The 26,167-nt window shown below is 52.4% G+C and overlaps 1 protein-coding gene across 1 annotated transcript; it reads right to left on the reverse strand.

The window, feature by feature from the left end:
• Nucleotides 1-1,961: 1,961 nt before the first annotated feature.
• On the reverse strand, nucleotides 1,962-21,746 carry Oas3 (2'-5'-oligoadenylate synthetase 3). The gene is made up of 16 exons (XM_051176558.1): nucleotides 21,550-21,746; nucleotides 18,575-18,857; nucleotides 17,761-17,936; nucleotides 16,998-17,236; nucleotides 15,214-15,367; nucleotides 14,383-14,880; nucleotides 12,459-12,741; nucleotides 11,259-11,434; nucleotides 9,956-10,206; nucleotides 9,482-9,626; nucleotides 7,670-7,843; nucleotides 6,714-6,999; nucleotides 5,021-5,196; nucleotides 4,193-4,431; nucleotides 3,141-3,288; nucleotides 1,962-2,953 (listed from the first exon to the last, which is right to left on the reverse strand). Exons 1-16 carry the CDS (start codon nucleotides 21,721-21,723, stop codon nucleotides 2,942-2,944), a joined length of 3,414 nt encoding a protein of 1,137 aa, XP_051032515.1. The 5' UTR covers nucleotides 21,724-21,746; the 3' UTR covers nucleotides 1,962-2,941.
• Nucleotides 21,747-26,167: the final 4,421 nt, after the last annotated feature.

A 26,167-nucleotide genomic window follows, 5' to 3' on the forward strand; every position in this document is an offset into this window, starting at 1 on the left:
CTCACCTCTCTGCACCTGAAACCATGCCCAAAGATTGTGGCCACTGGCAAGGCGAGATGCCACTACACATCAGTGCAGGACTGACTTCTTGGTCTCTCTATCTCCTCTGTCTGTAGATCAGAGGAGCCTGTCTGGCTCACTAAATGCTAAGTTAATTTGGTTTTATAGAGAGTGGAGGCTGTCCATGGAAACTGGACCTTTCCTTCTGTTTCCAGTGGCTGGGGGCACTCAGTGCCAGGCTGAGCAGTAGAGAAAAAGCCCAGAGAGGGGACTCACATGCTCAAAGACACACAGCAAGACAGGTGTCCTGGTAGATGTAGGCTTACTTTCTTCCTTTGGGTGAACACAGCACCCTGAGGAGTAGCTTACACACACACACACACACACACACACAGTAATTTAAAAATCAAATTAAAAACAAGGGAATTTTGCCAATTAAATACTATTATTTTGTGTGAGCTTTGAGACAGAGCCTTTCTATGTAGCCCAAACTGGCCTTGAACAGGTAATCCCCCTGCCTCAGCCTCTCATAGACTATTATTTGTAGCATCTTCCTTCAAGGTAGGGTGAGGCATTGCGTTTAGCTGTCCTATGTTGCAGATGGTTTCCTGGGAAGCTCACTGGGAAAGGCACAGTGACTTTGTATTCTTGAGTCCCTCCAGAGTCCAACTGGCTCCGTATAGGAACCCTGAAAGCAGAAGGACTCTTAAATTCCTTTAAGTGAGCCAAGGACAGAAAGTGACCGCAGGGGACACTAGCAGCTCTCAGGGACCTTGCCTCAGCTTCCTGAGTGCTGGGTTCCATGGAAAAATAGGTGTCCGCTGGTCACATTTGTCTAGAGCAATGTTTCTCAAGCTGTGGGTTTCCACCCCTAGGGGGCCAAACACCCCTTTGACAAGGGTCGCCTAAGAGGATCGCACAGCACATATTTCCAGTGGTCTTAGGAGTAGAGACACTTTCTTCTGTCCATCTCCAGGTGGGCCTGCCCACATGCCGAATGCCCACATACGAGTACCTGGAACTGTATTAAAGGGTCGAAGCATTCTGAAGGCTGAGAACCACCAGTCTAGAGCTCTGAGAATGATGGTGACCAGTAGCCATCAAGAGACATAATTTGGGGTCAGGTTTTTATCCTCAGTAAGTTGGCTAGGTGAGATAAAGTTGGGACCAACCCCAATGGGCTTTCCTGGATGGTGACAGAGGGGAACTTGGGGACCCTTGACCCCTCATCCAGGCTGGTCGCTTTGGGCTAAGCTAAGGGAATGGATTGCAAGGATGAAAGAATTGGGAAGGTGCTGTCCTCCTGGGTATCCTGCATCCCTGCATCCCCAGCTGTGGTTCAGGGAGAGCCAGGCTGTCTGAGACACTCCCAGTGGGGGATTGGCAAGTGCAGATTCCTTCCTCTGTTTCTCGTTCCTCTCCTAAGGAAGGCTCACTACCATGTCCACCCCTTAGGTGGTCTCTCTGGAGGGCCCTACTGTGGCCCTCCCCCAGCATCTGCCACTTGCTTCCTGTGTGCAGGTCTGGGACATTCCTAGGCTGTCTCTCTGCCCTCCACCCCCTGACCCCTAGCTGTCACTTAGACTCTGCTAGGAGACTGGAGGCATGTTCCCATGTAAGACGGGTAGGTAGATATTCATCTTGGAGACAGCCTGGTATCACCCTAGCCCTGGCGGGGATCAGGGAGAGAGGGACAAACGCCGTCCATCCATAGTTCACCCACAGTGTGGCGAAGGTGAAGATTCTTTCTAGAACATAGGTTTATGGGTCAGGGGCTTGCAACCCCATCCCTTCCTGCCGGCATCAGGACTCCTGCTTCCGTTGTGTTTGAGAAGAGCAGACAACAGGAAGCAGGGTGATATGGCACGACCTTCCCTGGGGAGATGTGGACATATGTCTGCTCATCCCCCACAGGGTACAGAGACTGAGCAAGGAAAAGACCCCACTTGAGTCTACGTGCGTGAGCCAGTGCATTTATTGGGGTTACTTACAGAGCATGAGTTGGGATTGTAGTAGCGACCCCTAAGTACCGCATTATCAAAAAGCCTCAACCGGCGATGGGTCAGGAAAACTGTACCCTGGGCTTCTCACCCTCCCCTTTCTAGACTCTACCTCCTGAGGGAGTGGGCGGGGCCAAGGTAAGGCTTGGGACCCTTCTTGCTCCTTCTACATTCCCAAGGCCCAGTTATCACTTGTTTTGCTTATTCCATTGCCATGGATATTAGCCCGGATGTTCTGTAGTCACCAGCACAACCTCTGCCCCATGATGGTCATGGTCACATAGCTGGACCACAGATGGTGGGTCTCTGCAGATGGAGAGATGCCAGAGAGGAGGTAACTTCTTGGCAGGGCTGGGACACTGCTAGGTGTGGCTGCGGGGATGGGGGCAGGGCTCAGGGGTAGCTGAACAACAGACTGACAGAGCCTGAGATGTCTGGATCCTAGGGTGCCTAGCATGGGAGTTTGGGGTGCTGGGATGATCAAAGCAGAGGTCCATGAGCCCCACTAGGTGGGTAAGTAGGGAGGAATGAATGGGTGGTAGATGAGTAGGCAATCAGATGGGAGACAGTGGGGTACACACATAAACATCACATATACACACACATACAAACACACAGATACATGCATACATTTATATATATGCATATACACACATACATATACATACACATGAAGAGACATGCACAGGCACACACAAAGACATATAGACACACATAGGCACACACAAACACACACACAGATACACAAACATATCACATATAGACACACTCAGACACAGACAGACATATATAGATGTAGACATATATACATGCAGATATATGCACATGCACACACACACACACACACACACACACACACACAGCTGGCCAGATACTCTGGGTCCCCCAAGCTGAGGGTTGTTGCCACTTTCTCTCAGTTGGTGTGACCATCTTTCTGGACTTCACACAGATGCCTGTGGGAAGTAAGACATGCTGGTTACCTCAGTGTTTCTGCAGAGCTGAGACCACACACCACACCAGGAGCAGAGGCACAGGGTCCACAGGGGCCATGGGTGGGTCCTGCCCCGCAGGGAGGGCTATGTCAGCAGTGACCATGCCCTCTCCCAAAGGATGCTATTGTCTACCTCACATGCCTCTCACCTTTACCAGCCATGGCTTGATGGGGTTGCCGTTCTTGTCCATACAGCACAGGGAAGATATGCAGGTTGCAGCCTCCTGGGCAAGCAGGTCCCAGCGGGCATTGTGGCCCACGTTGCCTGTTGGGTCGGCTGGATCCAGGATGATGGGTCTGCAATTGTATCCAGGGTCTGTCTTATCCTCACAGTGTCCACCTGCAATGCTAGCTGGGTTGTTCTCCACTGTCACCTAACAGTACCGAGCCCAGGGCCAGGACTAGGACTCATCTGTGGCTCAGGGGCACACGAGAAGAAGAGACATGGGGTGGGATGTGGTGGCACACGCCTGTAATTTGAGCACCCGGGAGACAGGCAGGAGGACTATGAGTTTAGAGAAGCCTGGGCTACACAGTCTCTCCAAAAGGGGCGGGGGTGGGGGACGGGGAGATCACTCCATGGTTAAGAGCACTTGCTGATTTTCCAGAGGACCTGAGTTCAGTTCCCAGCACCCACATGACAGCTCACAACCTCTGTAACTCCAGTGCCAGGGGATCTGGTACCTCTTTTGACCTCCATGGGCGCTGCACACACATATAAGCAGGCAAAATACTACACACATAAAGTTTTTAAAAAGCCCTTAAGAAGGAAGGAAGGAAAGATGGAAACAGGGAAAAGCAGTTGCATATGTACCACTTTTTCATGCTGTGTTCAGGCAGACATTACTAATCACTTATAGTGCTGCTGTTCCCCCTTCTACGGGGTGAAGAAGACATTGCTAATCGATTAGAGCATCGGTTCTGCCACTATCCCTCCCAGCATCCGTGGTAGATACTACTACTTAGCGAATGTATATCCTACACATCAGACTCGTTCTCAGTATACACTGCCTCTGCCCACAAACTGTCAGTGTAACGTGAGTTTCGGGGACAATCTTGCTTATCTCCGTCCCCATTTCAGAGGTGGGCGAGATGGTGAAGAATGGCACATGCTTATGTAACCTGGAGGCCGCTGATGAAGAGGAGGCAGGAAGAAGTGGGCATTGTGGGTCTGAGGTAGAGGAGTCTGGGGGTGACCAACCTGGACTTCTGAAGTTGCATCTTCAGGAAGTCACCGATGACCTTGTCCTCCGCACTGTAGTTGGTGGTCCAATAGATACACAGCTGACGGTACTGGCCAACCAGCTCCAGCACAGTGCGGAAGCCCTCCGCCATGTTGAACTGGGGATTCTGGCTGCCCTGCTCCCAGGCATACACGGTCAGGAGCTCCAGCCCGTGCTTCGGGGGCAAGAAGCCCTTCCCTGTGACCATCCTGTTGCACTGGGGAAGCCAGAGAGAGGAGATGTGCCGGTCCATGTTGGCAACACAATAGGTAATGCCTCACACAGGTGTAAGAGAGACTCCAGGAATTGACAGATGGATGCCTAAAACTTAACCAAGCACCCGTGTGTGCCAGGGGAATGTCCAGGCGCCAACCCTTGGCACAGAGAGTGTGTGCTTTGGGGGTGGAGCTCAGGGCCTCACACACTCTAGGCAAGAGCTTTTACCAGCACCCCTCCATGAACTGTATCCCAGTTACTTATTTTGACACAGGTTTTTGCTGTGTTGGCCAGACTATCCTTGAACCCACTCTGTAGCCCAGGCTAGCCCTGACTTTTCTATCTCTCTGCCTCAGCCTCCTATGTAGCTGAGATGACCAAGCCTGCACCAGATCTGGCTCAACCCTGCTTTACAGACAAGTAAACCAAGGTTGTCTGGGTGGAACGTGACTGACCTCGCATGCTATCCTTGTGGCCAAACAGACCCCCGTCTCCTCCACGGAAAGAACTGAGGACACAGTTCCAGGGAGCTAGCCTCGCTGTGAATGTGTGTGTGTGAATTTGGGTGACAGATAGTCCTTGTGCCTAACCTGTTGGTACCAGTGCTTTACCAGCCGGATCAGGCTCTTGAGTTTGGTGGGCCGGGAGCTAATGAAATCCCGCTGCAGCTCCGTGAAGCAGGTAGAGAATTCGCCTGCGTTGCTGTAGCTGTGGATGAGGTCCTTGTAGACTCGAGCATCAGGCTTACAACCAGACCTCAGCTGGCCTGTACAGTGGAAATGGTTAGAGCCACTCTGTCTCTCCTAGGGAGCCTGGGTGGGCTAGCTTACAAAGCCGGTCTGAGGGACCCCTTGTCTATGGGTGATCAGAGACCCACTGGGAGGTCACTGGGTGTTTTAGTGAGGGTACAGGTGTGGCATGGGCCAGCTTAATCCCTTTTAAGAGTGGAATTCTCTACCCGGCTCCTTTCCAGGCACCTGCCTGCCCACCACAGAGAAAAAGTCTTGGCTGAGAGTCAGCCTAGGGTGTGGTGTCTCTAATCCCTCTGATGCCCACTCATCTCTCTCAAGGAGAGCGTTCCAGTAGTCATTAGAAAAAAAGCCTTCATCAGGGCTCAGCAGGCAGGGGCCTGACACTGTCATGCTACCTCTGAGGAACTAAACATCAGACCAGACCAGTTTATGTAAGCAGAACCAGAGCCCACATAGCATCTAGATGGCTGCCTGGCTCATCCAGTAAGTATGTGGGTGCTCCAGGTTAAGGTTCAAACCTGGCCGAAAGGCTGAGTGAGGTGGCTATTTAACATATCAAAGTGGACCTGACCTCCAGATTCTCCCAGAATCCTCAGTCCTGACTTGAACTCCCCAGCCTGGGGGCGGGGTGGCCTCCCCCCAGAGGCTCTTCTCTATATAGTCCAGAGGTTTTGGTTACCTGCCCTTTTTTGTACCTTTGGCTTCCTGGCTGCTGTACCTGATTCCCCTCTGTCCCCTCTCCCCACATGGCCCAGCTCAGCTTGGTCATGTCCACTCTGGACTCTCCCAGATGTCCCTGTCCCTGGCTATGCTCTCCCTTTTATCTACAACAAACTTTCTCTTCCTTCACACCTAGGAGCAATCATGTCTTTTCCTTTCCATTTTACTTCTTTTTCTTTTCTTTTCTTTCTTTCTTTCTTTCTTTCTTTTTTTTTTTTTTTTTTTTTGCATTCACTGGGAACTGAACTTGGGTCCTGTGGTGGTTTGATGGTAGGGCTGTTAGGAAAGGATTAGGAGGTGTGGCCTTGTTGGAGGAGGTGTGTCACTGGGAGTGGGCTTTGAGGGTTCAAACACCCACTCCTGACCCCCCCACCCCACCCCTGTTCCTGGGGATCAGGATGTAAACTCTCAGTTACTTCTCAGGCGATTGCCTGATGTCATACTCCCCTGTAAGATGACAAGGCACTAGCCCTCTGAAACTGTAAGCCAACTCCCAGTTAAATGCTTTCTTTTATAAGAGTTGCCTTGGCCATGGTGTCTCTTCACAGCCATAGAACGGTACTCAAGACAGGTTCTCTGCAAGAGCAGTATATGCTCTCTATTACCAGGCCAGGTTCACAGCCCCTCAGCCAGCATCTTTGTAGGAATCAAAAGTGGGCCTCACCACACACTGTAGGAGAGTTATCCTACTCCCATGCCGGTGACGTGAATAGGTGTGTGGCCTAGTTGCACAGTGCACGGTCTCTAGGACTGCCTGGAACCACCCTGCCTGTGTTCTTCCCTTCCTCCGGCCTATGTCTGGGAACCTCACCGAGGGCATCGAAGGCTGGCAGCACGTCAAAGTCCACACTCTGGTCCAGCAGTGTCTGGGATGTCAGGGAGAAGCTGAGCACCCGGGGATTCTTCTTGTTGGAGATTTCAAACTTGACATCAAACGTCTGCATCCGCTGGCACGCCTCCAGCTGAGCCCGGATCTCCGAGATGATCTCTGCCCTACGGCTGCCTTGCTCAGAGAAGTGGTTGAAACAGCTGAGGAATACCACCAGGTCAGCATCTGAGCGCCCTTGTAGCGCGGTGCCTTTGGCAGAAGAACCGCCCTGGGGAGGACATGGAGGGGGATGAGCCCTGAAGTGCCATTTGATGTCCCACTGTGTGTGTGTGTGTGTGTGTGTGTGTGTGTGTGTGTGTCTCACTAGCCTGGACCTCATCAGTCCTGCCATGCTGACTGGCCAGGGAGCCCCAAGGGTGGTCTTTTCTCTATTCTGGAGTTTGGGTATCCCAGGTATGCTCCACCAAGCCCAGTTCATGCAGTGCTGGGGATAGAACCCAGGGATTCTTGCATGCCAGGTAAGCTCTCTCCCAGGCAAGCAACATTGCTTCCAGGAAAGAGAACCCCCCCTTCTTGGAGACATAGCACTCCCGGGGGCTGCCACCCAGGAAGACATACACAGTCAAGCCAACTTTGTAGATTTGTGTGGAAATCAGATGGCTGACTGTCATTAGGGTTGTTGATAAATTTCCAGTGTTTTTAAGTTCAAAAAGAAAGAGAAAAAGCAGATCCAAGAGCCAGAGAGAACAGCCAGCCCTGACACCCTGTGGGTGTGCCTGGGTCACGCTGTGCCTACAAGTGGACTGCTCCCCAGCTTCCCGTTGGACCAGCCACCTTGTTCCTTTGCTGCAGAAATGGACATCACTAGAGCCCACAAAGTGACTGGAGATGGGGTCCCAGCTCCCAGGAGCCCCTCACCCGCAGCTCCGGGGCCTCACCTTAACCACCTTGAGCACCTTGATGGGAGAATTCCGGAAGCAGTTTTCCTTCAGGAAGGAACATATGGTGTCTACCGCTTTCTTCACTTGCGTCAGGAAATGGCGGTCGGGCTGGAGGAATTCACTGATGAACTTGTCCAGGTCCGCAGCTGGGGTCTGGTAAAGGAGGGCTGGCTGTGGAAAGAAATGGGCAGGGCTGGCTGGAGCAGGATGCCGGGACACCCAAGTGCTGGCCTTCCACATCCAGGAACGATGCTGCCCCCATGGTCTCCCACATCTCATCCTTCCCCTTTGGCTGGCATGGGAGGGGCCTGAGTTCCAGATCTGTTTCTACCACTGACACGCAGCCTCAGTTTTCCCACCTTTAAATGGGTATGGCCACCTCTCCCATCTCAGTGGATCTTGTGTGTTAAACAAATGGGCTAAGAGTGTATTGACTGTGGCCCAGGTATGATCTGTCTTTCAAAGAGTCGTGCATTACACGCTGAGTCCTCAGTGGGGTGGGGTGCCTTTAAGGTGGGTCCTTGTAGAATGTGCTTCAAGGTAGAGTTAAGATAGTCCTCAGGGAACCCTGAGTGAGTCCTGTCAGGGAGATGTGACAAGAGCCAGCCTGGCCCTAAGTAGCCCCACAGCACTGTCTTGGCATGTGATGTGCTCCTTCAACACAGACTGCCCCAGCTGTGGCCCTGTCCATCAGCATCCTCAGCACAGCCCAGTGCACACCACTGCCACCGCCTCGAGCCACCTCCTCTACACAGTCGCCCGGCTTCAGGTCTTTTGCTGTAGCCACAGAAATGGATTAAGACCATAGCTGCAGGTGTCTTGACGCCTTGGGTTTTCTTCTCCAAATGCAAAGCCTGAATATTTGACTGGGGCCTCACTCCCTTAGTGGCGGATCATTGGGAGGGTGCTGCTCAGTGTAGTTTTGTCAACTTGACAAGAGCCAGGGTTACCTGGGAAGAGCGAACCTCCTTCATGTTGGCCCAAAGGCAAGCCTGTGGGCATTTTCCTGATTAATGACTGATGTAGGAGGGCCCAGCCCACTGCAGGTGGTGTCACCCCTGCGCAGGCTGTCCTGGGTGTTCTGAGCACGCCACGAGGAACAAGCCAGTAAGCAGCATCCTCCACGGTCTCAGCTTCAGCTCCTGCCTCCAGGTCCGTGCCCTGTCTGCCCTCAGTGGGTGGCTGTGATGTGGAAGTCTGAGCCAAATACTGTCTCCTCCTCAAGTTGCTTTTTGTCATGGTGCTATCACAGCAATAGAGAGGGACACGGAGGCAGAAGAGGGTGGACAGAATGAGAAGCTGGGTTCAGCCAGACATAGGCTTTGGTCTCAGGGAGCTCAGGGTGAGGACTGAACCCCATATAACGGCACTTTATTGTTTCCAAGTGTCGCCCGGGCACTGGCTGAGATCAGCTCTCAGGAGGCTGGGCAGCTGTCACCATCAGCATTCCTAGCCACTGGGGAGGTGAATCCTGGGAATGAAAGACCTGGAGGGGAGCCTACAGTGCCCACCACCCCAGTGTGCCCACCCCACCCCAGTGTCCTTTCTCCTTAAAAAATTAAGCCGTAACAATTATTATATGGCATATGATGTGGTGTGTGTGTGTGTGTGTGTGTGTGTGTGTGTGTGTATGTGCACGCACGTGCACATGTATGCACTTTAGATTGTCTGTGGAGGTCAGAGAACAACTTGGTGGGGTCAGTTCCTTCCCTCCACCTTTCTGTGGGTTCTGAACTCACATTGTCGGATTTGTGGGCAAGCACTTTACCTGCTGGGTCATCCCAGTGGCCCCGGGGCACCGGCTCTTACCATCACATCCCAGGGTGGCACAGGAGTCCCATCTCCACTCTGAAGGCAGACTTGTGACTCCAGGGTGGCTGCTTCCTGAGCTAACAGTTCCCAGCTCCCCTGGCCCACGTTCCAGGTAGGGTCCGCAGGGTCCAGAATTAGAGGCCTGGGGATAGAGCAGACGGAGGCAGGGAAGGACAGTCAGTGATGAGCAGCTGGGAAGGCCAAAATGAACATTAGGAGGGGTTCAAGCCAGCTGCCTCAGTCAGAGAGCTCTCGGGGCCCTTAACTCTAATGGCATTTAATTGTGCTAATCAAACGGGCTCTGAAGTCCTCTGGGGCACCTAATATCCATGCTTCCTCATCAGAATGCAGAGGCTAGGGGTGGGGTGCAGTGGGATGGGTGATCCAGAGCCTCCCATGGCCCCTCCCAGGTACACAGAGTCCAGGAAGGGGGGGGAGATGGGGTTGAGGTGGGTGCTGGGGAGTATGCACCTGGCTTTCTGAAGCTGGCTGAGAAGGTGTGCTCTGAGGGTCGGGTCCTGCACACTGTAGTTGACCGTCCAGTAGACACAGAGTAGCTGGTGCTGCTGGACCAGCCTCAGGATGGTCCGAAGGCCTTCAGCCATGCCGAATTTCTCTTTCCTACCGCCTTGATCCCAGGCAAAGATTGTCAGGAGCTCCAGGGCATAGGCTGGGGGCAGAGTGGTACCCGATGCCTCTCCTCCTTTATTTCGAGCAGCAACCTGTCAGCCAACCAGAGATCAGTCATCGGTGTCACCTGGAGGCTGGCCCTTGGGACTTATAAAGAGATGGGCATATGTAAAGCAGAACCTCAGAAGAGCCACGTCATAAAGCCAGCCTGGATGGTGCTTTTACAGATTGGGGAAACTGAGGTGTGGAGGAGGGTTGTGACTTGTCCCAGATCAGACTGTGAGTCGGAAAGCTCAGATTTGGGTGGGACCTCCCTCAAGGAATGTGAGGAGCTGTATGCGAACAGGGGCTGCCATCTGTCCATCATGGCATCTCATCACCCATCCCACAGGTGGCAAGAGTGGGCTCTGGCAGGGTGTGCAGAACACACAGTGATTGTGGACTAAGGGCCACCTTCTGGGCTGCTGCACGGGCTGACCAGAGCATCAGTGATTATGAGGAGGTTGGAATGTTGCAGGTCTGGAACCTGGGTTTATCTTCAGCCCATTCATTGCCCAGCTCTCGGTCTGGTTTTAGGGTTTTAGGATGTGTTGATTTAACAGCTAACTTCCACCGACCCAAAGGCTAAAATTGTTATCAATAGCATATCAGACTATAGCAAAGCTATCCCTGTTTACTGTTACCCACCACTGTATTTCAGAACTGTTTTGATTCAAGACTTTTCTTTTTTGCAGTGTTTTTGAGACAGGGCCCCTCTATGTAGTCCTGCAAGTCACAGAGATCCAACTACCTGCCTCTGCCTCTGGGATAAAGGTGTGGGCTATCACATCTGGTTTACTTAGGCTTCCTTTATTCTGTCACCATAAAATGTCATGAAACTGTCCCCACAGGACATGGAATTTGGTGACCTAAATCTGGTTGCTCATAATCCAGTCCAGGTTATACTTTTTACCCCCTTTGAGGGCAGAGCTGATTTTTGTTTTTGTCAGTGGCATGAATAAGAGCTGGCCTTCAGAAGAGAAGGTTCTAGAAGCCGCTCAGGGTAGAGTACAGCTTGAAAAGAGGTGGCAATAGGAGCCATCGTAGGCACTCAGGGATGACGACTATGACAATGGTGGCTTCTTGGGAGGGCATGGAAGCTCACCTGGTGGTACCAGTGTTTGACCAGTAGTACCAGGTTCTTAAGCTTAACCGGGCGACTGTTCACGAAGTTCCTTCGGAGCTCTGCGAAGCAGGCCGCGTGCTCCCCAGCCTGGCAGCCACTGCTGAGGAGGGAGGAGTACACCTGGGGCGGAGGTTTGTCGCTGGAATTCAGCTGCCCTGCAGAAGCACAGAATAGGAGCAGCCACCAGTCTACCCGTGCAGTTATTGGTGTAATTAAGTTCAGCATTAATGAATTAACACTGCCGCTGCCAGTCGTGAGCTAAAAATTGAAACATGGCAGAACTGGTAATCTGTCTTAGCATCAGTGCAAGATGTAACCCAGGCTGCCCTGAGACTTGCAACAGTTTTCCTGTCTCAGCCTTCCAAGTGCTGGGGTCATAGTATATGCCGTCTGGTTCACAGCTTTCACTACCTCCCCCTAACTCTGCAGTGAGTTCTGGAGCGAGACAGGCCTGGGTTCAAATCCAATCTGTGTGGACTGACTCTTTGGGCCTCAGCTTCCTCACCTGTAAAAGGGGTTCATGAGCCTGGGGAGACGGCTCAGTGAATGACAGGAATGTCCGGTCTACCTGTGGGCCTTCAGTAACAAGTCACAGATGAGGAAAGGGTCCACTTTAATGACTTTAGTCGGGGCTGGAGAGATGGCTCAGTGGCTAAAAACATTTGTTGCTCTTGCAGAGGACCTGGGTTCGATTCCTGGTGGCTCAGAACCTTCTGTAACTCCAGTCCCGGGAGCTTCTTCTACAGGTACTGCATGCACGCATGCAGCACACAGGCAAACACTCACACACATAAAATACAAATTAAAAAGAAGCAACAATTTGAAACTGGACCTAGACTCACACACCTATGATCCCAGAATACTTGGGAAGCTAAAGCAGGAGAATGACAAATTTGAAGCCATCCTGGTTTGCATATCAAGTCCTGGTTTAAAATAAAATGACCGGGGAGGTCAAGAGAACAGCAGAGATGGGACAGAACAGAGATGGGACAGATGGTCTGAGGGCAGAGAAGACAGAAGCAGGGAGTCAACATCAAACAGCTGTGCCGGTTGCTGGTGCTGGGGAAGGTTTGGTGATCTCCCAGAGGGGTTTTTAGTGCTTGGTGAAGCCCAAGGAGTATGGCCAGTACCTCCCTGTTCCATGGTCCCTGGTCCTCTGTGGTCCCACCACTCTCTTACCTACAGCATCAAAAGTGGGCAGCACACTGATGTCCACCCAGCGGTTGAGGTCTGGGGACAGCAGCTGGAGTTGCAGAGCGTTCGGCCTATTCTGTTCAGCAAACTGCAGGCTCAGTCCAGACTCCGGTTCCTGCCACCAGGACTGCAGCTGGGCCCGAATGTCGCGCAGGATCTCTGCTCGTTGGGCTCTTTGGCCCTTGAAGTCACTGAGGACTTTATAAAAGACGACGAGCTCCACATCGCAGTCACCCCTGATGTCTGTGCCGCGGCCAAAAGAGCCGCCCTGCGGAAGGAAGGACAGCTCAGACCTTGGACTTTCCAGGAACCCCAACCTTCCAGGAATCTGGGAGTTGTGCCAGCACCCCTGCAGGCCTGGGATGTGGCTTTCACTGATGTTGGGTCTGGACCTTGGCACAGCCCTGGGGCCCAACCCTTGAGAGCTTCGAGAGAGGAGTTTTATCTGCGGAGCCTGCCTCCAGGTCCCCCCGAGTCAGACCAGTGAATGGCTGACAAGCAGGAGGGAGTTGAGGCAATGGCTGGTGCCCTGGGCATGTTCACTCTGAGCACATCCCTAGCAGAAAGGCGATGTCCAGGGCCTAGGGCCTGAAGACAAATGAGCTGTATGTACTCTGCTGGCCTGGCTGAATCAGTCACTCAGCTTTTACCCACTTATTCACTCAGGGGCTTAATTCACTACAGTCGGTAATCAGTAAGTCCTTGGCTTTGGGGCTTTGCTTGGTACCTACCAGAGCAGGAAGGGTGCTGGGACTGAAGTCTCAGACTGGAGATCCTGGCTCTTTGTGTGTGTGTGTGTGTGTGTGTGTGTGTGTGTGTGTGTGTGTGTGTGTGTGAGCCAGGATCTCCACCTATGCATCTCAGGCTGACTCTGAACTCAAGAACACCCTGCCTTTGCCTCTCAAGTACTGGGATGACAGATATGTGCCACTGGCTCAGTGAGATTGATGTTTTAGAAATACCGTGGTTAGGCATTGGACAGAGTTAGCGGAGGTATGTGTGTGAAAGAGCTGAGACCAGGAGAATAGTGTGGTCCAGAGGGAAGACCCAAGGAGCAGCCCCTTGGTGAGCCTGGAGCTGATGAAGGGGTCAACGGGAGGCCCCCAAAGGGTCAGAAGCAGCCAGATGGGCCCCATGGTCCTCAGGGAAACACAGATTTTTGAGCTCAAGGGGGAAGTGATATGACTATTTTAACAGTGATTTTTATAGCAGTAGCAGCAGCAGTAGCAGCAAAATCCCAGACAACTTATGGGGTAAGGCTCAGTGTAGAGAAATTACCCAGGGTAGTAAGACCCAGGCGTCAGTCAAATGAACAACAGAACCAGTGTACCATGCAAAGTAGAATGAACCAGATGTGGTAGCCCAAACTTGCAACCCCAGTTCTAAGGACAATGAGGCGGGGGATCGCCTGGGATTTGAAGCTAGATTGGGCCACATAGTGAGTTCCAGATTAGCCTGGGTTATGTGTGAGCTAAAAACAAAAAAACAAAAACAAAAAAAATAAATAAATAAAAAGAAAACAAAACAAATGCACTTAAACCCACATTGGTCCTCAGCTCAACTGGCTTGGCGTTGGATGGCCGAGCAGTGTGGCTACCATGCTGGATTAACATGCCCAGCATCAGCTTCTGGAAGCGTGGGAACACAGGGAGGGCAAGCCACGCTAGCTCTGACGTAGGACATACGGGAGATGCCTAAAGTTATAAATGTGGTTTGGATTTACAGCAAACCCAGCTTAGATTAGGATGCGACTCCACTTTAAATGGAGGAACATCTGTCTGTCTACACCCAGCCAGCAAACCACACCTTGGGGGACACCAGTTTCCCTGGCTCATCTGGGCTCTTTTGTCTCCCTGCCCACCGTGGTTCTCTGGGGGCAACCCAATGGCACCTTTGCCTTAGGTCTCACCTTGCTGACCCTGGAGGCTTTGTACACACACTTCTCCCGGAGGCGGCACAGGATGGCATCGATGGCTTTCCTCACCTGCTGCTGGGTCTGGGGACTCAGCTTCAGGTGATCCTGGATGAAGGAGTCCAGCTCCTTGCTGGGGATCTTTGACAGATCTGGACCCATCACTGCCCTGGGTGTGGAGATGCTGGGTGGCCCTGAGTGGCCAGGAGGTATGTTTGGGGTGATCGGATCCTGACTCCAGACATTGGGCACTGAGTCACGGGCAGTCCTTGGAGAGGTTGCTTTTTTGAGGTTCTTGCTGGCTTTATAGGCTGCTGGGTTCTGCATAGCAGGGACCTTGGTGGCTGCCTGTGGGAGTCCTGGAGCTCGATGTGAAGTTTGTGGGCTCCCTGCCCTTGGCCGAACAGCACTGTGGCCTGTGTTGTCTTCAAGGGCCTGATTAGGCCCTTGTTGGATGGGGTGGCCCAAACCCAAGATGCCAGCACGTGGAAGGCCCTGGAAGGTAGTGATCAAGGTTCATCAGCCAGACCAGAGGTGTCTCTCAGCCTTTCTATCAGTCCCTCTGACCATAGCTGAGGTGACTGAGGGTTTGAGTCACGGGAGATGTGAGCCTTGGTGAGAACTGGACAGGTGCCCAGATGGAGAGACAGATAGTTGTGAGGATTGCTAGGTGGACGGACATACCCTGGGAGGAGAGGACACCACAGACAGCCCCAGGTGCTCTTCTCCGAAGCCTGAGCTGGGAGATACTCCCACCACCCCAGACTTGCACGCCACAGCCCCTAGCACATCCGTACCAAGCCTGAAGCTCCTGGTGTTCTCACTCACCGGCCCCTCCCAAGGCTGCTCAGGGACTCCAGATGCCTGCAGGAAGCAACACTGATTAAAGCAGGACTCGGCCTCCTTGGCCAGCACATCCCAGCGCCAGGTTGTCCCGTTGCCCACGTCCCAAGTCGGGTCAGCTGGATCCAGGATCACGGGCCTGTAATTCCAGAGGCAAGAAGGCCCCGGGCAGTGAGAAGGGTCAGAGTTAGGGCAGACCTGGTGCTCACCCCAGCTTTGACCCTTGTCAGCTTTGGTGTCCAGGGCAGATGACCTCCTTCCTCCAGCCCTGGTTTTCTCATTTGCATAAGGATGACATCACCTGCTCTGCTAGAGCCGGGGCCTGAACTCTGGTAAGTGGTTTGAATGAGTACAGAACCCCCACCCCACAGGCTTATAGATTTAAATACTTGGGTTTGGTTCCCCTGTTGGTGGCGCTATTAGGGAAGGATTGGGAGGTGTGGCCTTGTTGGTGGGCTTTGAGATTTCAAAAGTCCCCATCCCAGTTAGTCTCCCCTCCCCCACCCCCTCTGCTCCCTGCCTGGGGATCAGGGTGTGAGCTCTCAGCTCCAGGGCCCGCCCACCTGCCTGCTGCCATGCTTGCTGCCCTGTGGTCTCACCCTCTGGAGCTGTGAGCCCCAATCATATGCTTTGCTTTGTGAGTTCACAATGTCTCTCCCTTCATAGCAATGGGAAAGAACCAAGACATCACCCGGCTTCACAGCCGAGGTGCACGGACAGACGCAAACAGGGTCCACCCCCAGGGACTCTGAGTCACACCCCAAGGAGCAGAATGCAATCCATAGCGTGATAATTCACACAAAGGAATAGTTCCCACCAACAAAGAGAGGGCGAGCCCCAGCTCTATGGGTGGATCACAAAGACTTAATGTGACAGTGGAACCAGGATGTGTCCCTGATGCAGGAGAGGACTCTGGGAGCACTTTCCCCATGGAGGGATACTCCCTTAGCCTGGAGGCAGGGGCAGGACCTAGGCCTTCCTTACTCCAAACAACTTGACAGATGTTTCTTAGATGATCCCTCCTAGAGGGCATCACACTCCCTGTGCGGCAGGGGGGTGGGATGGGATGGGAGGGAGGTGGAGGGGCATGGGAGGGAGGGAGAGGGGATCGATATATAAAGTAAGAAAAAATAATAAATATATTTAAAAAAAAAGACTTAATGAAGGAAGAGAAGCCAGCCATTGTAGTGAGATACTCACTTTGTCCGCATCTGTGGCACTGACCACGCCCATTGGGGGTGGGGACAGGGCGGATGGTACCCGGGGAAATTAGGTCTGGGGAAGCTCCCCACCCCCAGCGCTCTCTTGCTTGCAGCACGGGGACAGGAGAGCATCCGGAGGCATCCTTGGGACTAGGGACCTGCTGATGTTCGTCTGTCTCTGTTGTGAGTTATTTCTCCCTGAATAAACACCTTTTCAGCCTATTTGTTTTTCCTGATCCTTATTAAGCCACAAGAGGGTGTGCATGCTGCTAGATTCCCTGTAATATGACTTAAGAGCAGGCAGGGCCCTGATGATGAAAGGCAGAGCAGGATACCTGTGGGGTGCTGCTGCCTGGGAGGGCCTACTGGCCTGCTGGACACCTTGTGCAGCTGAGCTGGGTTTCACAGGAGTGAACTGTCATCAGTGTACGCGTGTTACATGTCAAATAAGCAGGACTGATAACACGAGCCCTGGCTATGGTCTGTTTCTAAATTCTTAAGTAACCAGGACTAAATCATTCCCTCATGTGCAGAGCAGGAGAGCAGGCGGGGCAGCAGAAGAGATACCTGGGTCTCTCAAGCTGCCTTCGCAAGAACTCTCCAACCACAGGGTCCCCGAAGTCGTAGTTTTCCGTCCAGAAAATGCACAGGTTCTTGTTCTGTTGGATCAAGGCCAGGACGGTTCGGAGCCCTTGGGCCAGTCTGAAGCTGTCCTTCCTGCAGCCTTGCTCCCAGGCGAAGATGGTGAGCAGCTCCAGGGCATAACTAGGGGGCAGTGTGGCCTTCTTGGTCTCCTGCATCTGCACCTGTGGGCAGGGAAGAGGGCTTAGCTCAGCGAGGGGGACAGAGCTGGGGCTCACAGCACCCCACAGCCTGAGCCTGGGGCAGGCTGCTGCTGCTTCTGCTTGCCCCAGGACCCAGTCTCCCCGCCCCCACCTTCCCCCCCCCCCCCGCTCCCATTTTTCTCATCTGCCTGTGAGGTCACAGATTGACATGATGGGACGGGAAGGAATGAGTGTCAGGCCTCAGCCAAGAAATTAATATGCTTGATGACATTCAAATTCAACTGCTTCCAGTGACGGATGGCTCTTAAAGACAGCAGAAAGACAATCCAAAGACCGGGCGAACACATTTGCATTACTGCAAGTAGTAGATAAGGCTCTGGACATCGACCGGATGTAGTAAAGAACACCAGTGAACCAACAAGAAGTCAGCCCACAACACAGAACCATAGACAAAGAACATAGCAGGTGCCAAACAAAAAATGGCCACTAAAAGGACAAACCAACCAGTCTTAGGCTGCAGGCGGGACCCAGCCAAGCTGCCTCACCTGGTGGTACCAGTGTTTGACCAGCAGGATTAAGTTCTTAAGCTTGATTGGGCGACTGTTCACAAAGTCCTTTCGGAGCTCCGTGAAGCAGACCGCGTGCTCCCCTGGCTGGCAGCCGCTGCTGAGGAGGGAGGAGTACACCTCAGGTATGGGCTTGACTCCAGAGCAGGGCTGTCCTGGGGGCAGCAAGGAGGGCAGGTTAGGAAGGGCACTGAGCACTGAACTCAGCCTGTCCCTGGGAGGGCAGTTGACTTGGAGGAGGGGGTGGGGGTTGGAGACCGGGGGATGGGGGCCTGAGAGGAAGAGTGGGGTTTCAAGGAAGAGAAGAGCTTCCGCGCAAGTCAGAGGTGCTTGGGACTTGGCTATTATGGTCAGGAATTGGTCACAGTGAGAAACAGGCGACCAATGGCGGGCACCTTGTTCTCGCTCTCAGATTAGGACAGAGGCGTATTTTGGAATAAGTCAAAGCCTAGCTAGGGCATGTTTGAGAAGTCAAAATTCTCGCAAATACACCAAGAGAGACTTTTCACCGGCCCCATATCCACATAAAAGCCTTAGCCTTTAAGGCTGAGGGAAGCTAGAGCCTCCGGGTGGGGGCCAAGCGCCAACTCAGGGCCACAGACTATCAGTCCTAGGCCTTCCTGGCTCCTGTGGTGTCTGAATTTGGCACATTTAAACTAGAAACTGAGGTCCAGAGAGGCCTAGGGGCTCTCCAAAGTCACACAGCAAGTGGGTGGAAGGTCAGAATGCAACAACCCACATTTCTCCTAATGATGGCGCCTCTAACTCTGGGTCAGGCTGAGGGGCCCCTCACCCAGGACATCAAAGGCAGGCATCAGGCTAACATCCATCCAGTTTTCCTGGTCTGCTGATGTCAGCCGGAACTGCAAGACACCAGGTGCCTTTGGCTCAGAAAACTGAAAGATCAGGCCAGGCCCAGGGTGGCGTCCCCAGGACTCCAGCAACACCCGCATGGCACCCAGGGTCTCTGTGCGTCCGGTGTTCTGGTCCCCATAGCTCCTGAAGCAGCTGAGAAAGATGACAAGTTCGGTGTCACAGTCGCCCTTGAGAGCTGTGCCCCGGGCATAGGCTCCTCCCTGTGAAGAAGAAAGACAGCTGGGGACCGCATGCTCCAGCTCTGTTCCCCACGGGGGGACCCTGAAGGACTGGGTGGGTCACATGGGCTGAGAAGGGGCAGCCATGAAGCTCTCTGCATCCCACACTAGGCAGAACCTGGGTCCTGCTCATGGCAGCCAGGCCTGAGCTCTGGGAGAGTGGCTTTAATCTGTACATTTGTGACTGTCATTTGATGCTGGGCTCCAGCTCCCACCTTTTTCTATTCCTTCTAAAAAAGATCATCTATTTTTATTTCATGTGTATGAGTGTTCTGCCTGCACGTATGTATGTGTAGTGCATATGCGCCTGGTGCCCACGAGCCCAGAAAAGTGGCGCTGGATCCCTTGGAGCTGAAATTACAGACAGCTGGGAGCCATCATGTGGGTGGAGGGAATCGAACCTTGGTCCTTGGCAAACACAGTCAGAGCTGTGGGGCCCCTGAGCCATCTCTCCAGCCCCCATTTCTATTTTCACATGTGTGCATGTTTGCAATGCGTGGGTCCACGTGGGAATGGGGGTGCATGTGTACATGTTTATGTGCCTGGGGATGTAAAACGTTGATGTCAGGAGTCAACCCAGTCGCTCCTCCAGGGTCCCCAGATCAAAGCCAGTGGTCGCCAATATGATTAGTCTTGCTGGCCTGCTTGCTCTGATGATCCTGTCTCCACCTTCTTGGGATTATGTCGGTTCTGGGGTTTGAACTCAGGTCCTCAAGCTTGCATGGCAAATGCTTTAACCATCAAGCTGACCCTCCAGGCTCCATTCTTAGCCCTTCAAAAAACCTGAAATGGCTGGGCCAACCAAGTGCAGTGAGGTAAGTCCACGCTCTTTGTGACAGCAAATACAGAAGTGTGCTGTGACAGGCCTAGTGTTCCAGACCTTTCTCATGGGGTTTTGGACCCAAAGCTCCAGCCTGAGGACTTGGGAAGGAGACTTGCATGCCCTGTGCCCTGCATCTGTCACCCTCAAGTTGTGTGTGGAATGAAAGGAAGCAGCAGATGAAATGGCCAGTGGGCAGCTACCGGTCTCACACACGAGCATCCCACCCTCCCTAAGGATGCTGGGATGAAGGTACTATTGCACCCCCACCTCACAAGGGGAAAAGGGAAAAAACGAGGGGATACTTGCATCTCTCTTCTCTCAAGCCAAAAGAAAAGAGCGAGGTCCCAGCTGACACCTCGGGATGCATTGAGAGGGTCTTTTCCCTCCCACACAGTATTGGGCTCAATTATGTTTTCAAACCCATGCCATGGGGAGCTTAAAGAGGTCTCGACCCTCAAACCCCATTCCTTCTACCTCCACCCCAGTCCTCTCTTTGTGATTGAAAAGGAAATTTCTAGCCTGGAGGTGATGACTTGTGGTGGCCTGTGGTGGACCGTGTCTCTGGCCCCAGAACTCAGGGGCCATGTTAGGTCTGAAATATTGGCTTTCTAGAGCATGCAGCTTTGCAGCATAGGACAGGCAGTTGACACCCAAGGCCTGCTGCCACTCCTAGAACTGCCAGTCATCTGAGATTGGGGTTCATTCTGACGCGGCTCCTGAGGTCTGTAGCTCCCAAGTGCTGTGTCTTCCTCCTTGACTTTCTGGCTCAGTTACAAGCCCCAGAATCCCAAGAGGCCTTTCAGTGGGGAGAGACACCCCTGAACCATCAGTGTGGGCCCTGGAACCAGAGCTGACTTTCCTCTCTCAGAGCCACAGTTGTCGGAGACCACAGGCTGATGTCAGCCTCGAAGGCCTGTGTGAGTTTTCTGGAGAGTTCAGAGCTTCAGACAGCCTTGGGCTCCTGCCCTGCAGGATCCCTCATAGCCCGGTACTCATAATCCTCAGAGCCAAACAACCTCCATCTTGGGGAGTTTTGCTATGACTGTGTGCAACAGATCACCATAGCTGAGCTTGTTGATTGCTTAATAGCCATGAAGAATGCTCACCACAGGGCCCAGCGGGCCTAGCACCTGCTGCATGATTCTGCCCTAACTGTATGTGGCCTCAAACTCCTTCCACATCTCCAGCTAGTATGTAGCCTCAGGAACTGGCAGGTGACCTGAGACCTACCCAGGACAATCTCTAGACTCATCCCACCCCTCCTAGGTCCCCATGATGTCTCCACATCCCCAGGGTTACCCAGAATAAGGTGGCTCACAGCACATCTCCCCAGCTCTCTGAGCATTTAAAGGTTATAGAGGCAGTGTGGCACGACGCTCATATGACATAAAGTGGGTTGGAGAAGTAGCTTAACCACTTTCAGCCTCAGTTTCTCCATTCCTAAAGCTGGCAATAATTCTCTGTCTCAGGAAGCATGAGGATTGAGGGAGCTGGAGCAGGTTTAAACCAGGTCATGTTCATTACTACTTAGCTTTTCCTCAAAGATTGGGCCACAGTGGGTATGAGTGTCATCCTCCCCCCACCCCACCCCCCGCCTTGTCTCAGAGCAGTGAGGCTCAGCAATATCTGGTCTAGAGTCCGAATAAGTGAGTGAATGAATGAATGAATGAATGAATGGGACAGTCTTTGAGAGAGTATAGGAGTAATCAAGCCACCCTGTGCTCCTGCCTGGGCCCTTACCCTGGATATCATTTGGTATCTTGGTGCCTCCATTTCCCCGTTAAAGCAACACCTGAACCATCCCTCAGAGGACCAAGCGGGTGACCGTCTTGGGATGCCCCACCCTCTCACCTTGGCGATCCTTATCACTTTTGGTTTCTGTGACCCTAGGGCTCCCGGCTTCCGTAGGGTGGTGTCCAGTAACCCCAGAGCGCCCCGCACAGCCGCTTTGAACTCAGGGGATGGATGCAGGCTGTGGGCCACCAACTTGTCCAGAGCTCCAGCTGGCGTGTGGTACAGATCCATGTTGACCTGTGTCCCTAGGAGAGTTTCGTTTCTCCCTAGGCTTCGTGGGGTGTGTCCTGAACTGATAGGCGGGGCTGTCATTTCCTCCTCCCCCCATTTCCTCTCCTTCCAGCAGCTTAGGGCAGTATCGAGATTACCAGTTCATGGGCCATGGTTTTATCTTGGTGTGATTTCTGACCCCTTGGGCAGCCCGGGAACTCTAGGGACCAGGCTCTCTGGGTCAGCTGAGGCTTCCTGAACTCTTACCCAGGAGCCCAGGACAAGCTGCCCTCAGCACCTCAGAACCAGGCTTGAACATGCAAACCCCTCCACCCACGCCTCAGTTCTCATCTATTCTGTTTTGCTGTGGGGTCCTGTGTTTATGAGATAGACACTCCAGGCCTTAGTTTTTCCATCTGTAAGATGGGGTTATATTTGTGAGCCAGCATTAAATGCCTGGTGGTGACCTCCGTATAAATATCAACTCAGTCCTCTGCAAATTCTCACAAGGTGACAGCACTTCCATCTGTTGTAAAGGCAGGATGGCTGAGGGACAGAGAGGTTGAGTAAGTCATTCAGCATCGCATAGCACAACTCTCAGAGTTAGGATTTGAACCCAGGACTTCCCATCCTAGGCATCTTGACTTTGTGCTCCCTGTTCTTCTGGGGCACAAGGTCGCTCTATGAGGTGATGGGCTGATGAAGCCCTTAGCCTGGGCTGCACATAGGCCTAGAGAAGAAATGGGAGCTACTGAAGTTGGCATCAAACTGGGATGTACCACAGTGATGCTGAAGGTAGATTGAAGGGCAAGTCTGGATTGAGGGATGAAGGCCTAAGGCAAGGAAGCTATGGTTCTGCTCTGCATGTGTGTGCCTGCCAAGACTGCACAAGCATGGGACAGATAGTCATTTGGTCTGATATTTGGCGTCTATGTTGGAAACCTGGTGTCTTCAAATGGTGATCATAGCTGGCCAAGACACAGAGAGAGACAGAGACAGATAATGACACACACAAGAAACAATGAGAGACAGGGCAGAGAGCAAGTTTGACCTCTACACCAAGAGCCCTGAGCTACCAGATGTGGACAGCCTTCGACCCTATTATCAGGGGCTGATTGACAAGTACTGCCCGGGCATCCTGAGCTAGTGAATGGTTTCTAATGCCCTCCCACCGTTTAAGAAGCACCTAGGCTGGACACCATCAGGCATAGCCTACTCCAGCCTTGCTCAGGGCCCCAGACGCCTGTCCACAGTTCTCACCCATGTGGTTGAGGTCACTTGTGCCAGATATCAATAAAAACGGAAAGTTCTTTTTTTGGAAAAAGTCAGCATCAGGATACTCTTTGGCTTGGGGTGTATCAGCATGTGGGGTTCATCTGGTAACTTCCTGTTAAGGCTTCCTGTCCCAGAAAAGGTCCCCTATATCCTCACTAGCTTCAGGATCACCACCCTCTTCTCCGGTGTTTGAAAATTCACAGGTCTGGGTTCTGTTTCCTCAGCAGCCAAGAGCTAGGATTGGACCCTAACCCCCGGGACTCTGCCTGTGAACTGGCCTGTTGTGATCCCCTCATGTTCATACCCCAGTGTCTCCTGGAACCCCTTACATCTCAAATGTCCAGTCCCCGGCCCCTGGTTGGTTGGAGCTGGTAGGCAGTGGGGGGGGGGGAGAGGTGGCTGGGGGTGAGGCCTCATGGTAGGGCTTCAGGCCATTAGGGAGTGTGGCCTCAAGAAGGCATATGAATCTCCATAGCAACAAAATAAAGAGATACCTTCAGGAGAGAATGGGACCTTGCTGAAAAGTCCTTGGGATCAAGTGACCCTGAGATCAGAGTTAACTTCTCACAGCACATGTCACCTGTGAGTCTTGTGCTTGGTGGAATGTCACAAATGAGTTCTAAATTAATATATAAATAGAGGGCAAGCAGAACTGTAAGGTTGTTTTGTGTGTGTGTGGGGGGGGCATTTGGTCTCTAACTCATGGAGATCCACCTGTCTCTGCCTCCCCAGTGCTGGGATTAAAGATGTGCACCGCCACCACCTGACTGGGCAGTGACTTCTGCTGGGCTCAGAGCTTTCCAGAGACCAGGGTGGGCATGAGGCTAGTTTGGCAGAGTGCTCACCTGGGGCTTAACCCCCACTGTTAAACTCTGGCCTCCTCATAAGATCTCATCACATGTGCCATTGCTCCCCCCCCACACTGGCATGCATAAGCATGGACACATACCCAAACATACATGCATGCATGTACTTGCACACAGGATTCTAGAACTGAGTGGAAGTTCTGTACAGTCTACTCATTTTTCAGACAGATGAGGAAACCATGACCCACAGATGTGCTCACAGGAAGGGCTTGGACTGCCATCCTCCCAGCCTGATGTTTAGCACATCAGAAGACCACATTTTGCTTCCCCTGTGTTCTGGAACCTTGCAGCTACCAGGCTCACATTGACATTCTTAAAGAAAACAAGCTGAGTGGGCTATCCTCCCTCTCCCTTTGGAGACAGTGCTTATATGTAGCTCAGGCTGGCCTTGAACTCCTCATCCCTGGGCCTCTGCCTTTCAGATTCTGGGATTCCAAGCATGTACTGGGACACCTGGATGCCACTCCTTATTGTTATTTTTAATGTTCTCCCCCCCAAAAGGAAACAAGTACCTATAGCCAGTTCTGTCTGCTTCCAACCTGAAGGGGTCCTTACAGGACTCCAGGCCTCAGCCTGACTCCAGCTCTCAGTCCTGAAAACAACTATTTTAATTCAATGCAGATTCTCCAAGACTTTAAGGTGGCAGAGTAGACAGTGAAGGAGGTCTCACAGCTAGGACAGGACAGTGAAGGAGGTTTCACAGCTAGGACAGGACAGTGAAGGAGGTCTCACAGCTAGGACAGGACAGTGAAGTGGGTCTCATAGATGGGACACCTTGGCACATCCCACATGTTGTTTAAACTAACCCACAAAATTGTACAAAAGCATCATGCTGTACACACACCCAAACACATGTTACTGTAAAAGGGAATGTAAATCCTCGAGTTCCTGACACAAAGGCAGGCTCACTAAGGATGAGGGCCAGGAATAATTTAAGAATTAAAGGTTGAGGTTAAAATAAAAGTCACTAATTTTTTAAAAAATAAAACACAGTTTTCTCTGTATGGCCCTGGCTGTCCTGGAAATTGGTCTGTAGACCATGCTGGCCTTGAACTCAGAGATCCACCTGCCTCTGCCTCCCAAGTGCTGGGGTTAAAGGCGTGCACCACAATGCCTGGCCCTGTCCAAGAATCTAACTGCTTCAAAACAAAATAAAACAAACAAACAAAAAAACCAAAAAGCCTGTGTGTTCTTCCAGTCCTTGGAAGGGAAGGGGAAGAGAAGAGGCACAGGATGATGGCTTTTGTGGGACACTTTCACTTCCTGCTTGTAAAAGCCCTTGTCACCTTTGACTGTTGCAATCTCCTGCAGAACAAGGTGAATGTGTCCCTGTGGTTACAGTAAGCAGTGTCACTTTCAAAGCTGAACTCAAGAAACCTACAGAAGCTAAAGCTATGGAGAAATGTCTTTATTTCCAGCGAATGTTGACCCAAAAATAAACAGAGAGTGTCACCCACAATCATGCCAACCAGACAGCGACTGAAAAGGAATAGGACAGAAGGAATGCATTCTTCCAGCAAAACCAGGTTCAGTTATGAACACAGAGCAGGCACTTTCCCGGTCAATGAGTCCATCTCTGCTCCACCTGGAAAGGAACCTACTTTGCCTATTTATTGTCACGGCGTCATATCTTTGTCATCTTCCAGCCACGACATTCCAGGTGAACAACACTGTTAATTCTTTTCTGCCACTTCACGTCGTCAACAGTCTTACCATCTGTGAACACTCCCAGTAAGGACTGGGCTGGCAAGACCCACCCCTGGGAACAATAGTGGCATGGATGGTATAGGGGTCACTGGCCACATTCTGACTAGACTTGAGGCCCACTCCCCAAGAGGAAACTTGAACCTGGTACTGTACCTCTGGTCAGGAACGCACAGCAAGGAACTCACAGGCCCCAGGAATGAACCTACTGGAGTATGTCCACCAATGGACATGGTATCAGGCTGCCCTCTGTATCTCCATGCTGGTGAACTGGTGCAGCTCTGTGACCGCAGCAGAGAGGTCTCTGTGCAGAGATGGTGGTGAGTGCAGAGTCACAACTGAGGCAGAGAACTGCAGTGTCTGTGCAGTGCTCAGTCACAAGTGGACGTCTGGGTTACAGCCCCTCCCCCCCAGGGCTCTGGGACATAGAGGAAGAGGGGATGGAAAGATTGGGAGGTGGGAGAAGACTGGGGCGAAGCAGCATCGTCTGGACACTCACAGCAGCCCCGGTCACCTGAGCAAGGTCAAGCCAGTCCATGCTCGAGCCTGGATGGGAGAGACACTCACTAACCATCTGCCCTAGCTGAGCAGCTGCTGACAGTTAGTTGGTGGCTGATAGT

This window comes from Phodopus roborovskii, unplaced genomic scaffold, assembly GCF_943737965.1.
Source record: "Phodopus roborovskii unplaced genomic scaffold, PHOROB, whole genome shotgun sequence".
Classification (NCBI taxonomy): Eukaryota; Metazoa; Chordata; class Mammalia; order Rodentia; family Cricetidae; genus Phodopus; species Phodopus roborovskii.

Bases quoted from the DNA above. Each gene is read 5' to 3' on its own strand.
- Oas3 (XM_051176558.1), bottom strand. From the start codon at position 21,723: ATGGATCTGTACCACACGCCAGCTGGAGCTCTGGACAAGTTGGTGGCC. The intron at 18,858-21,549 runs GTGAGAGGGTGG...TCTTCTTCACAG, and splicing joins AAGTGATAAGGATCGCCAAG to GGAGGAGCCTATGCCCGGGG. The intron at 7,000-7,669 runs GTGAGGCCCCGG...TGTCCTCCCCAG, and splicing joins AGGTGCTCAAGGTGGTTAAG to GGCGGTTCTTCTGCCAAAGG.